This window comes from Nuphar pumila, chromosome 2 (assembly GCF_984573655.1).
Source record: "Nuphar pumila chromosome 2, dmNupPumi1.hap1.1, whole genome shotgun sequence".
Classification (NCBI taxonomy): Eukaryota; Viridiplantae; Streptophyta; class Magnoliopsida; order Nymphaeales; family Nymphaeaceae; genus Nuphar; species Nuphar pumila.
In genome coordinates this window covers 131,416,212-131,429,054 of record NC_143250.1, presented here as the reverse complement: position 1 = coordinate 131,429,054, position 12,843 = coordinate 131,416,212, and the positions used below count along the sequence as shown (strand labels likewise).

At 37.6% G+C, this 12,843-nt stretch overlaps 1 protein-coding gene across 3 annotated transcripts in view; it reads right to left on the bottom strand.

Moving 5' to 3' along the window:
- LOC149847121 (chaperone protein dnaJ 10-like) overlaps positions 1-12,843 on the bottom strand; it is a 104,966-nt gene that overhangs the window by 79,528 nt on the left and 12,595 nt on the right. For all 3 annotated transcript variants that reach the window (XR_016430343.1, XM_089996831.1, XM_089996832.1), the window contains exon 4: positions 9,760-9,919. Coding sequence is in view for 2 of the 3 variants with exons in the window: in XM_089996831.1 (XP_089852957.1) it covers positions 9,760-9,919 (160 nt within the window). In the remaining variant the exon portion in view is untranslated. The remainder of the gene's footprint in view (positions 1-9,759; positions 9,920-12,843) is intronic.

The window sequence follows — 12,843 nt, the reverse complement described above, 5'->3', positions numbered from 1 at the left end:
TCTTAAATACGGGTCCAAATCAGGTGATATTTGGCTTGTTGGAAAGCTAACATCCTACCCATCATCTTTGTTGTTTACGGTTTCTCTTGAATCATCGTTGTTTGGCCGTGAAAATTCCTGAAAAGTTTCTGACGTCTGGACAAGACCCGAGTCATGTCCTGTGCAACGTAGCTCTGCTACTGTTCCATATTTTCAGCATATCTTTTTTATTACTGAATGAAAAATTACAAATCATATCTTGTTGGAAAGAAAACATCATAAGCTGCATCTTTCATGTTTATGATTTTTTCTGAATCGAATCCGTTGATAACCTAAAATAGCCAACAATCTCTGCTTGTCGATAGTTATTTTTGAACTGGTCTGTCTGTTATTTGCTTGAAAGCCTGTTATATTTGTTGTGTATCTTTGTCATCCATGCTTAGTTTTTTTAATTGAAGCCTAATCTGAAAAGACAGTTGTCTGCTTGAGACTATTCATGTTCTGAGTTTTTGTTGATTCGATCGTCTGATATATCTAAAAGTTGCTTGTTTTGTTGTATGCTAGAAAATCTGTTCTGCATCTCGGTTAGTCTAAAACAGAAAATATAGCAACTTGATTTAAGCAGAAGTCGCAAAATATTACTCCAAAATTTATAAACTTTGGTTTGTTGGAAAGTTAGAAAAATTTCGCAGAACTTTTCAGTTCTGAGTTTTCCCGAATTCGATCGTCAGAGGGATCATAAATCCCCTTGAAACAATCAGACTGGTCACCTGCCAATGCAGGGTGTCCTATCCATCCACCTCGTTGAATCTGTCGTAACTTTGTCTACACAGATCCGAATTCGGTGTTTTTGAATCCGTTGAAAAGTTGTGTGCGTCGCGCAACTTACCCGTGTTGGCCATCTCTGTCGAAACAAAGTGCTCAAGCTGCAAATCACCGATTGTTTGAGTCCTGGTCGGACTCACCTACGTATTTAGCCTTCGCGCGTGAAGATTCATTTTGGACCTCGGATCGTGAATCGACTCATACGTCGATTTTATATTATTTTGGTAGCAAAGCTTCTATTGCCGCTTCACCAATCTCTCTTCTTTTTTCATATTTCGAACAAAGCCGTCATATGGCATGAGGCACATGAGTCTATCAACCACCCAAAAGCAAAGTTTGAGATACCAACAAAGACAGTACCAGAGGAAGATGAAGAGAGAAGAGGCAATAGTTGACTGAGCAAGAAGTTACAATTGAAGAATTATTAGTTGAATCTTCTCTAACAAGTGAAGTTGACCACCACCTAGCTATCCTGAAGATCTCTTAGTTGAAGAACCAATAGGTTCAACACCACAACACCAATATCACTGTGATCATCCTTGGGCTTAGTACCCTCACCATCAAAAGATATTGTACAGGCTCCACCTTTCTTCTTTTTGATAGTTGGACAAGAGCTTTTCATATTACCAAAACCCTTGCAATGGTAACACTAAATAGAGTTCAAGTCACCTCTTACTGTAGCTCTTCCACCACCTCTACCTCACCAGATTGTCCAGGGACTGCCATAACATTGTCACTGGATGCATAGGTCCCAAGAGACCTTATCTTGGTCTCTTCTATAATCAATTCAGCTAGGACATTGGTGACTAAGGGCAACAGTGGACGATGCAGTATAGCACTCATCACCCCGTCAAACTCCGGTCGAAGTGTCATAAGAAACTCAATAACCCTAGTTGTTTTGTTATATTGATCAAGAAGCCCCAGATAAGTTTGGCATGAGGTGCACTTCTCACATTTGGTTTGGCTCTCCATGAGTGCCAAAGCTGTTAAATTATGTAATCAAACTTGTAATTTCGCATATATATTTTATATATATAAGGTAATACATATACATATATATAATATATGTATATGTATTTACCAATTATATATATAAAATATATATATTCCTAGTAAGGGTAGTTTAGAAATTTTACACATATTCTTTTTCGAGAATATGTTTTTGTATTTATTTTCTTTTTCTTTTTTCTTTTTTCCTTTTTATTTTTGCATTTAATGCCTTGTACTTGCATTGGGAGGGGCCCAACCCACTAGTCGTTGGAGGGGCTCCAACGACTATCTGGAGCCCCTCCCAAGGCCTCCTTAAGGCCCTATATATATGGGCAGCTCCTCTTGTATTTTCTTAAGGGATTTGGGATTATACCCCAACCTCTTTAGTTGTTTATGAATCTTATGAGTGCATTTGCACATTTGTGATTCGGTGTGTTGTGCTTGTTGTGCACAAGTGTTCTTGGGTGTGTATGTTCACACATTTATTCTTAAGGTTATTGCGTTATCGACTAAAGTATCTTGTTGAAGATACTTTTACATGGTATCAGAGCCTCGTTGAAGAAGAAGAATTGCGATTCGCCTTCTCTTGCATTCCTCGAAAAACGTGTCTTCAAGTTTTTTGAAATCAAAGAGGATCACCTTCTTCGAGCAATACTTTAGGAGCCTCTCTTGTCAAGAAAGACGCGAAAAGTAATTAAGGTACGTACTATCCCTTGCATTCTTTCCTCTCTAATGGGCGAAAAAGAGTCCCATTTCTCCCTTGGGTTTAAGCTTAATGGCTCAAACTATCATGTTTGGGCCGGTAATATGGAAGCCCATATTAAAGGAAAGGGGCTTTGGGGTTACGTTTATGGATCCATACCGGAACCCAAAATTACCATTATTGAAGGAGGGGATATTAAGATCCTTGAAGGGGATGAAAGACAAAAGGCTCTTGAAGAGTATTCTAAGAAACATGATGATTGGGAAATGAAGAACTTCAAGATCTTATCTTGGATTTTTTCATCCGTTGAGACCAAGATAAACGCCAATATCATCAAATTTAAAAGGGCTTCCGAAGCTTGGGTATATCTTGAGAAAATGTACACCTCAAGAGATCTATCCCACAAATACTTTCTCCAAAAGAGGGCTTTGACTCTCCAACAAAATGACATGACCATTCGGGAGTACTTTGCCGAATTATCCTCTATTTGGGACGAGCTCGCAATCCTTGAACCTAAATGGAGTGGTGAGGCAATCGAATTAAGGCACAAACAACTTGAAGAAGACCGGTTCTTCAATTTTTTAAATGGCCTTAGACCCGAATTTGAACAAGTTCGGTCCTCTCTTCGGAGGCCTTCACATCCCCCTCACTTGAAGATGTTATCACCAAGCTAAGTGGTGAAGAAACCCGTATGGGGATTGGCAAAAATAATCCTAGCATTCTTGTTACTTCCTCTACTCAAGAAGATGGTGAAATGGCTAATGTCGTGTCAAGACCGGGAAATAACATGAGGACCTATAGACCTCCTCATTTCAAGAATCAAGGTCAAGGAGGAAATGATCGGTATGGCAAAAGAGACTATAGCAAAGTGACTTGCTATCATTGTAAAGAACTCGGACATATCAAACCTTTGTGTCCTAAATGGAAGAAATTGATTGCAACGGCTATGGCATCTCAAGTTGAAGAACGACCTTCTTCATCAAGTGAGTCTTTTTCTCTTCAACAAATCGTAGAAGCTCTACAACCTCTTCTCAAGGGAGGTACTTCCGGAGCCGCTATGTCATCCTCTTCCCCCGGTAAGTCATCTTGGCTTTTAGATTCCGGGGCATCCTTTCACATGACCCCTAGCTATTGCTCTCTTTCAAATTTTTCTAAAAATTCCTTTCCATCCTTTGTATCAACCGCGGACGGAACATCTCTTGAGATTAAAGGAATAGGTAATTTTGAAAAACAAGACTTCTTTGTTTCAAAAATTCGTTTTATCCCAAACCTTAATCTAAATCTTCTTTCCGTTTCCCAACTCGCGGACCATGGTTGCGATATAAAATTTTCTTTTAATAAATGTTGGATACAGGATCGCCAGTCCGGGAGATTGATTGGGGAAGGCTCTAGAAGAGGAGACCTCTACTACGTAGATTTTCTTCAAGTTCCCAAGAGTCAATTTTGCAACGTCGTCCAAAACAAAGATATTCATGTATGGCATAAGAGATTGGGTCATCCCAATATAGTTAAAATCTTCTATTTGCCTTTTGTTAAACATCTTTGTAAAAGTGACTTTTTGTGTAATGAATGTATTCTTGGGAAAATGAAATGTTTGCCTTTTCCTCAAAGATCCATGTTTACGACAAAACCATTTGAAATTGTCCATTCCGATGTATGGGGACCGGCTCCGGTAATGTCAAAAGGAGGTTTTTCATATTATGTGATCTTTGTGGATGACTATACTAGGTTTTGTTGGATCTATTTCCTTAAACATAAACATGAAGTTTTTTCAACCTTTAAAAGTTTTCACATGATGATTTCAAATCAATTCAATGGATGTTTAAAAATCTTTAGGTCTGACTCTGGAGGAGAATACCTCTCAAATGAATTTAAAAGTTATCTTGAAAATTTTGGTATTCTTCACCAAAAATCTTGTACGAAAACCCCTCAGCAAAATGGGTTAGCCGAACGAAAGCACAGGCACATTATTGAAACAACTAGGACTTTGCTCATTTCTCAAAACATTCCAAAAAATCTTTGGGCTGAGGCAGCCCTTACTTCTGTCTATCTCATAAACCGTCTCCCATTGAGAAATTTAAACAAAATTTCTCCTTTTGAAAAACTGTATGATAAGGAACCTGATTATAGCAGGTTAAGGGTCTTTGGGTGTAAATGTTTTGTTCTCACTGATAAGAATGACAAACTCTCTCCTAAAGCCATTCCATGTGCCTTTCTTGGCTATTCTGAAACCCAAAAAGGGTTTCGTTGTTATGATATCAAAAGTGACAAATTGTATGTTTCCAGAAATGTGAGTTTTTTGGAAAATATTAGTGGATTTGAACGTTGTGACCCTCATAATGAAAATATGGATTATTCCTTTTTATTTGATTTACTAAATAAGGACGATGATACTAGTGATAATGAGTCAGATCAAAGTAACCCAAATGAATTTGAAACCGAGGAAAACATCTCCTTGCCTCCTTCGTCACATCAATCTATTGAATTACCTAGAGACCCTATCACCTACTCTCATAGAGATCAAAACAACTTTAGGAGTGCTCTTGACAGATATAATGATGCCAGTTCCAGTGCCTCTCAGAATGAAGTGATCCCTCGTAGAACTGAGAGAAGTAGAAGGCCTCCTTCTAGGTTCATTTCCTATGACTCTTTTTCACCAAGATATAGAGTCTGCCTTAGTGCCATCCACTCTTATATAGAACCTAGAAATTTTGAAGAAGCACGAAAGTGCCCTGAATGGATTAATGCCATGGACAATGAACTTCAGGCTCTAAGAAGAGCCAAAACCTGGGAATTTCAAAATCTTCCTGAAGGCAAGAAAACAATAGGGTACAGATGGGTTTTCAAAGTAAAAAATAAAAGTGATGGATCCCTTGAAAGGTATAAAGCTCGCTTGGTTGCAAAAGGATATAGTCAAGAATATGGTATTGACTATGAAGAAACTTTTGCTCATGTAGCTCGTATGGTCACTGTTCGATGTCTTATAACCGTTGCCTCTATCAACAAATGAAACATCTATCAAATGGATGTGAAAAATGCCTTTTTAAATGGCGACTTAAGCGAAGAAGTTTACATGGATGCTCCTCCTGGAATGGAGACTCCTAAGGGAAAGGTGTTTCGTCTTCAGAAAGCACTCTATGGCCTAAAACAAGCTCCCAAGGCTTGGTATGATAGATTTAACTCTGTTATGATTGAGAATGGTTTTTTCTCTTGTTTTACTGACACTGCTCTGTTTGTTAGAAAATCCAATGCAGGGATTGTAATTTTACTTCTGTATGTTAATGACATGCTCATCACTGGGAGTGATTCTAACGGGGTTAAGAGTATAAAATCTATCTTAAAAGATAAATTTGAAATGTCTGACTTGGGTTTTCTAACTTATTTTTTGGGAATTGAAGTAGCATACTCTCTTAGAGGATATTTCTTATCTCAAACTAAGCTTGCTTCTGAGATCATTGACAGGTCAGGTATTACAGATGAGAAGCTTTGTGAAACTCCTGCGGTAGTAGGAGCAAAGATGAAAATTGATGATGGGGTTCCCCTTTTGGATCCTACACCCTACAGACAGCTTGTAGGATCTCTGATGTATCTGAGTATTACCAGACCAGATATATCCCATGCAGTCCATACTGCAAGTCAGTTTCAGCATGCGCCTACATCCGTTCACATGAGTGTCATCTTACGAGTCGTAAGATACATAAAGGGTACTCTAAATAAGGGAGTTTTTCTGTCCTCTTCTTCTGACTTAAAATTGATTGCTTATACTGACTCAGATTGGGGAGGTGACCCAAATAACCGTCACTCCACCACTGCTTTTGTGTGTTCTTAGGAGACTCACTAATTTCGTGGAGATGCAAGAAGCAACAAAAGGTGTCGCTCTCCTCAACTGAAGCTGAATATCGTGCCATGGCAACTACTACCATGGAGATTGTTTGGATTCACCAACTGCTAGAAGACATGGGGATCAAAATTGAAGTACCCACCAAGCTATGCTGCGACAACAAGAGTGCAATCTACATTGCAAAGAATCACACCTTTCATGAGCGGACTAAACACATCGAAATGGACTGTCACTATGTTCGTGAAGCATATCTCCGAGGAGTTATTGATCTTCCTTATGTCACGTCCGAATATCAGTTGGCAGATTTCTTTACTAAAGCCTTGTGCGCTCCGCGGTTCAACTTCCTTCTTGGCAAACTTTCGGTCATCTTGCCCTAAGTTTGAGGGGGGTGTTAAATTATGTAATCAAACTTGTAATTTCGCATATATATTTTATATATATAAGGTAATACATATACATATATATAATATATGTGTATGTATTTACCAATTATATATATAAAATATATATATTCCTAGTAAGGGTAGTTTAGGAATTTTACACATATTCTTTTTCGAGAATATGTTTTTGTATTTATTTTCTTTTTCTTTTTTCTTTATTCCTTTTTCTTTTTGCATTTAATGCCTTGTACTTGCATTGGGAGGGGCCCAACCCACTAGTCGTTGGACCCCTCCAACGGTCACATTTGTGACCGTTGGAGGGGCCCAACGACTATGTGGAGCCCCTCCGAAGGCCTCCTTAAGGCCCTATATATATGGGCAGCTCCTCTTGTATTTTCTTAAGGGATTTGGGATTATAGCCTAACCTCTTTAGTTGTTTATGAATCTTATGAGTGCATTTGCACATTTGTGATTCGGTGTGTTGTGCTTGTTGTGCACAAGTGTTCTTGGGTGTGTATGTTCACACATTTATTCTTAAGGTTATTGCGTTATCGACTAAAGTATCTTGTTGAAGATACTTTTACAAAAGCATCCCCAACTCTTTGCATGTTAGAATAGAATTTCTCACTTGACTTGTTTCCTTGACACATACCTCTCCATTCTTGAGTAAGCTGGTATAGCCTAGCCCAATTCTCTTGCTTATAAATTTGTTTGAGATATGTTCATGCTTATTGAGTCTCCAGAAATTTGGAGAGGTTCATAGTTATCCTCTGTTCTAGAACAAACCTAATACTCAGGCCTTTACTTGTCCATTATTTAATATCCTTTCTTCCAATAGTTTCTCATAATTGGCATCAGTGGGCTTTGGTTCGACTTTGGTCCCATGCAAATAGTAGCTCAACTCCTTTCCAATAATTACAGTTGTCATGAAATCATTCCAATAAGCATAGTTTGTCCCATCCAACGACAATTTGAATTCCTTCTTTCTCCATACCTCACACAACTCCCAAACTAAATATAGTATAGATCACCTGCACACAAGAAGAAAACAAACACGCAGCACACATTACTATGCAGCCACATCCCAGCTACAAGGTTGTCCTCACCAGTAGTAGCCACCAAACACACAGCACATACTACTATGCAGCCACACCCCAACTACAAGGTTAAAGTTCTGAACAAAATCACAGAAAGTGTTAGAACTATGCTGCAAATCCACAAGCAATACGGAAGCAAGAGGATAAACACTATTCCAAATAAACAAGCAATAGGAAACAGCTGATGTCCAAGACTCAAGCAATCACGGTAAAATCTCACTAAATGTGCATGTATGCCATCCACAAACACATATACAGCCACCCCACTTCTCAGCACAGATTTCAAGTTCCAACTCCAAAACAGTACACCCGATGACCTATATGCTCAAATAGAAAACCACGTCATACAGAACCCAAGAACTTCATTAGAACAATACCAAATCGAGCTATATCAACCCAAAATCGCAAAAACAACCCTAAACAAACCATTTTGCAGGATTAAAACCTACTCAAATGATTGCAGTCATCAGATTTTTCAAATCTGGACTTCAAAAAGGGTGGAAACAAAGAATCCTTACAAAATTCGCAGAAAATACAAAATATCTCCGATTGAACCGATTCTTGATTCAATGATCTTCTAAAATCATTCTCTATTGAACCCCTACATTAGCCAATGCAACCCTCACCAACAACTACAGAGATGTTGACATCAAAAATGATGCACAAATCTTGAGGCAGGGCACCAGAATGAAAGCTCATGAACAGTTCCTTTACTCACTGATGGCTTTCCCAAGATTGCACAATGGCTCTGATACCATGTGCAAAGTTAGGGCATAGACGCATATAATGAAGAGAGGAAGAAAGGGAGAGGACAATAGCTTTCATTAAAAAGAAACCCAAAACAAGAGAAACGCATAAAAAGAGAGGTCAAGCCTCATGGGCTCACTACAAGACAAATTGTGTTGACCCCATAACTACCCGACAATTTACAACATTACCCCTAATAAACAATATGTCCAAAAGACAATAAGAGAGAGGTAGTACAGAAGACAAGTAGTACATATTATACAGAAATGTATTACATTATTCAACATATGACAGTTGTCTTAATGTTTTTTCCTTTTTTTTTTTATTATTCTCAAATTCAAAATAAAAATGAAAACAAGAAACAACTGGATAAATATGATCTTACACAATCAAACATGTGTTTCACTGCCATTGAGTGGATCTGACACAGGTTTGAATGTGTTCTGACCATAGACACCGATATCAGTGATATTTTTAAAATATTGAGATATTATTGTTGTAAATTCAGCAAGCGATAATATAGGTAAAATATCGTGATATTTTGAAAATATCACCTATTTGATAATAGTGTGATATTATCATGATATTATCAATTAGTTTTACCATTTTTATTTTATATTTTGAATATGTTTTTCTTATTTCTTTTACATTTTTTACTTATTTTGTTTATTATTTACGTATTTTTTGTCTAAACATGATATTTTATTACTTATTTTTGTTATTTTTTATAGTTTTTAAGCCTCGAGATTTTTCCAAGATTTATCACCAAACCTGTAATATCGCAAGAAATAGTCTTGCCCAGATATAGCCGATACCGATATTTGAGACTATGGTCCTGACCAAGTCACCACAAATTTTGCATGGCATTCAGTGGTCATGCTGTTTCTACCAGGCCATGTGTTGAAAAATGTATGTCCTTTACTGAGAGATAGCTCTCTCCTAGCACAACACCAAATCAAACCTTCATCTTACAAGGATGAAACTCACACTTCAACATCATGTTTCATAAAAAAAAATGAATGAATCACATGAATTACAGCATTGACTAATTAACATGGTATTCACTATTATGTATGAGCAGATAGAAATTATTTCAAGTTTTCAACTTCATGATGATACCATGCACAAATCAGCAAAAGGATCAAAATGAGATTAAGGAGCAGAATTTGCAGAAATAACTGGTTTATCACTGCCTACCTTCATTTGCACTTGAATTTTCTTGATGTCAATGTTCATTCCTTCATTGAACATCTCAAATGATGCCATTGAAGCCATTGCAAACTGCCCAATATAATCATTGAATTCTTCACTGCCAAATAGCATGGTGAATATTGCCACTGGATCAAGCATACCCTCCCTGAGTACATCATGCAAAAGATTTTCAATGATGCTTTCATCTCTGAGAAACATGCCTGATATGTTGAGAATGAGATTTGAACCCAAGATAAATTTAAAATGCCATAAAATACTTAGTCACTATAATAACCTCATTGGAAGGGGGGGGAGGGGGGGCGGGTGTTAAAACGTATCTCCTAAAAATCATTATTGTAAATATAAATATATATATTTATATACATAGAGATATATTTACATATAATATATTATATGTACATATATCTCTATATATATAAATATATATATTTATATATATTTACCCGAAAGGGTATTTTTGTCATTTCCTGTTTTGCGCATATTCCCCTTTGGAATATGTTGTAACTTTTTTTTTATTTTTTGTAATTCTGTTTTTTTCTTTTTATTTTAACATTTTTTAATGTGCATTGGGGGTCCCCCAATAGAGTCGTTGGGGGCTCCCAACGACTCCTTTGGGAGCCCCCCCTTTGCACTCCCTTGCATTTGTATAAATAGGGGTGTTCCCCCCTTGTATTTCCTAAGCTTGAGAGTCTCAAGCATTTGGTTTTTTCTATAAAATACATGCCATTGTGCATGTTTATTATTTTTACGCTTTTGCGTACTTTCTTCAAGTGTTGTGAGAGTGCCTTCGTGCACATCTTTTCTATATTATTTGTGCTCGTTTGCGTATTGTCTTTTCATAGACAATTTTACATGGTATCAAAGCAAGGTTGATTATTGAAGATCTTGGGATTCTCCATTTTTCGAGTGCCTCGAAAAACGTGCCTTCCGATCTTTGAAGTTTGAAGTGGTGGATCTTTCTTCTCAAATATTTTAGAAGAATCTTGTGCAAAGTTGGTGTTGGAAATATTGTGTTGGTACGCTTTTTTCTCTACCTCTTTACTCTCTAATGGGCGAAAAAGAGTCTCATTTTGCTCTTGGTTTCAAATTAAATGGGTCCAACTATCATGTTTGGGCCGGAAATATGGAGGCTCATATAAAAGGGAAAGGCCTATGGGGATATGTACTTGGCACTATTCCGGAACCGGAACCCAAGATTACCATGGTAAATGGAGGCGAAATCAAGATTCTTGAGGGAGAAGAAAGAACCAAAGCCCTTGAAGAATACTCCAAGAAACACGATGAATGGGAAATGAAGAATTTCAAGATTCTTTCATGGTTTTTCTCATCCGTGGAAACCAAGATTAATGCCAACATTATTAAATTCAAAAAGGCATCGGAAGCTTGGCATTATCTTGAAAAAATGTACACCTCAAGGGATCTCTCTCATAAGTATTACCTTCAAAAGAAGACTATCTCCCTTACTCAAGGTGAAATGACGATTAGGGAATACTTTGCCGATCTTTCCTCTATTTGGGATGAGCTTGCAATGCTTGAACCAAAATGCAGTGGAGAAGCAATTGAGCTCCGTCACAAGCAACTTGAAGAAGATCGATTCTTCAACTTTTTGAATGGGCTAAGGCCCGAATTTGAGCAAATAAGGTCATTTCTTCTCTCCTCTTTTTCTCCCCCTTCTCTTGAAGATGCTCTCACCAAATTAAGTGGTGAAGAGACTCGTATGAATTTATGTAAACAAGGACCAAATGTTCTTGCGGTCCCTTGTAATATTGAAGAAAATAGTGAGGTCAATACCGTATCCAGACCCGGAAACAATGTAAGAACCTATCGTCCCCCTCACTTTAAATTTCAAAATCAAGGTGAAAATGGTGGTCAAAGAGGAAGAAGCGACTATAGCAAAACTATTTGTCATTTTTGTAAAGAACCGGGGCATATCAATGTTAAAACATATGTAATAATACCATAATACCCGATAGGGGTATTATAATACCCGATAGGGGTATTATGGTCATTTCACAAAGTACCCCATAGGGGTACTTATTTTGTTTCTCGTATTTCACTATTTTTTATTTTTCTTTTTAATTTTATTTTTGTATTTTTTGGATACCGAAAAGGGGCCCCACAATGGAGTCGTTGGGGCCCCCAACGGTCACATATGTGACCGTTGGGGGCTCCCAACGACTCTATTGGGAGCCCCTTTGGTCTCCTCTTCTTATAAATAGGGGGAACCCCCCATGTATGTTGTATTGCTCTTGAGAGCTCCTCTTCAATAATAGTGATATTATTTTTCATGTGTGTAGCCTTTTATAAGGCCCTTTGTATATCCCTTAGTGGATTTTCTCTCTTGTGCTTGTTGCACTTGTCCGTGTGGGACATAGTGAATGCTTTAGCATTCTTGGTTTCTTCCGCTTATTTCATTACATGGTATCAGAGCCATAAGATCTTCTAAAGGTAAAATATTGTCTCTCTCTACTTCCTTTATTTCTCACATCTTCCTTGTGTAGCAATGGAAGTCAAGATCGATCTATCATTCAAACTCAATGGAAAAAATTACATGATGTGGGCATCCGCAATGGAGAATAATCTCAAAGGCAAGAAGCTTTGGGGTTATGTAATGGGAACCGTTCCGGAACCCCAACTTAAGCTCACAAAGATGGAAGGAGATCAAGAGAAAGCACTTGAAGGCGATGCTCGTCTCAAGGCCATTGAAGATTATAATCATCAAATGGAAGATTGGGAGAGCAACCATGCAAAAATCCTAGCATGGTTTATGAATAATGTCGAACTTAAGGTATGTGCAAATATTGCAAAATTCCGCCGGGCCAATGAAGCTTGGTTTTTTATGAAGGGTATGTTTACCCAAAAGGATCTTGCAAGAGCTTATTTCTTGCAAGAAAAAGTAAGAACCACAAAACAAGGTGACATGAGCATACAAGATTACTATAGTGCTCTAAATCCTTTGTGGGATGAATTGGCTCTTTTAGAGCCTAAATGGGTATCTATGGAGGATGTGGTCCTAAGACAAAAACAAATGGAACAAGATAGATTGTTTCAATTTTTATTTGAGCTTCG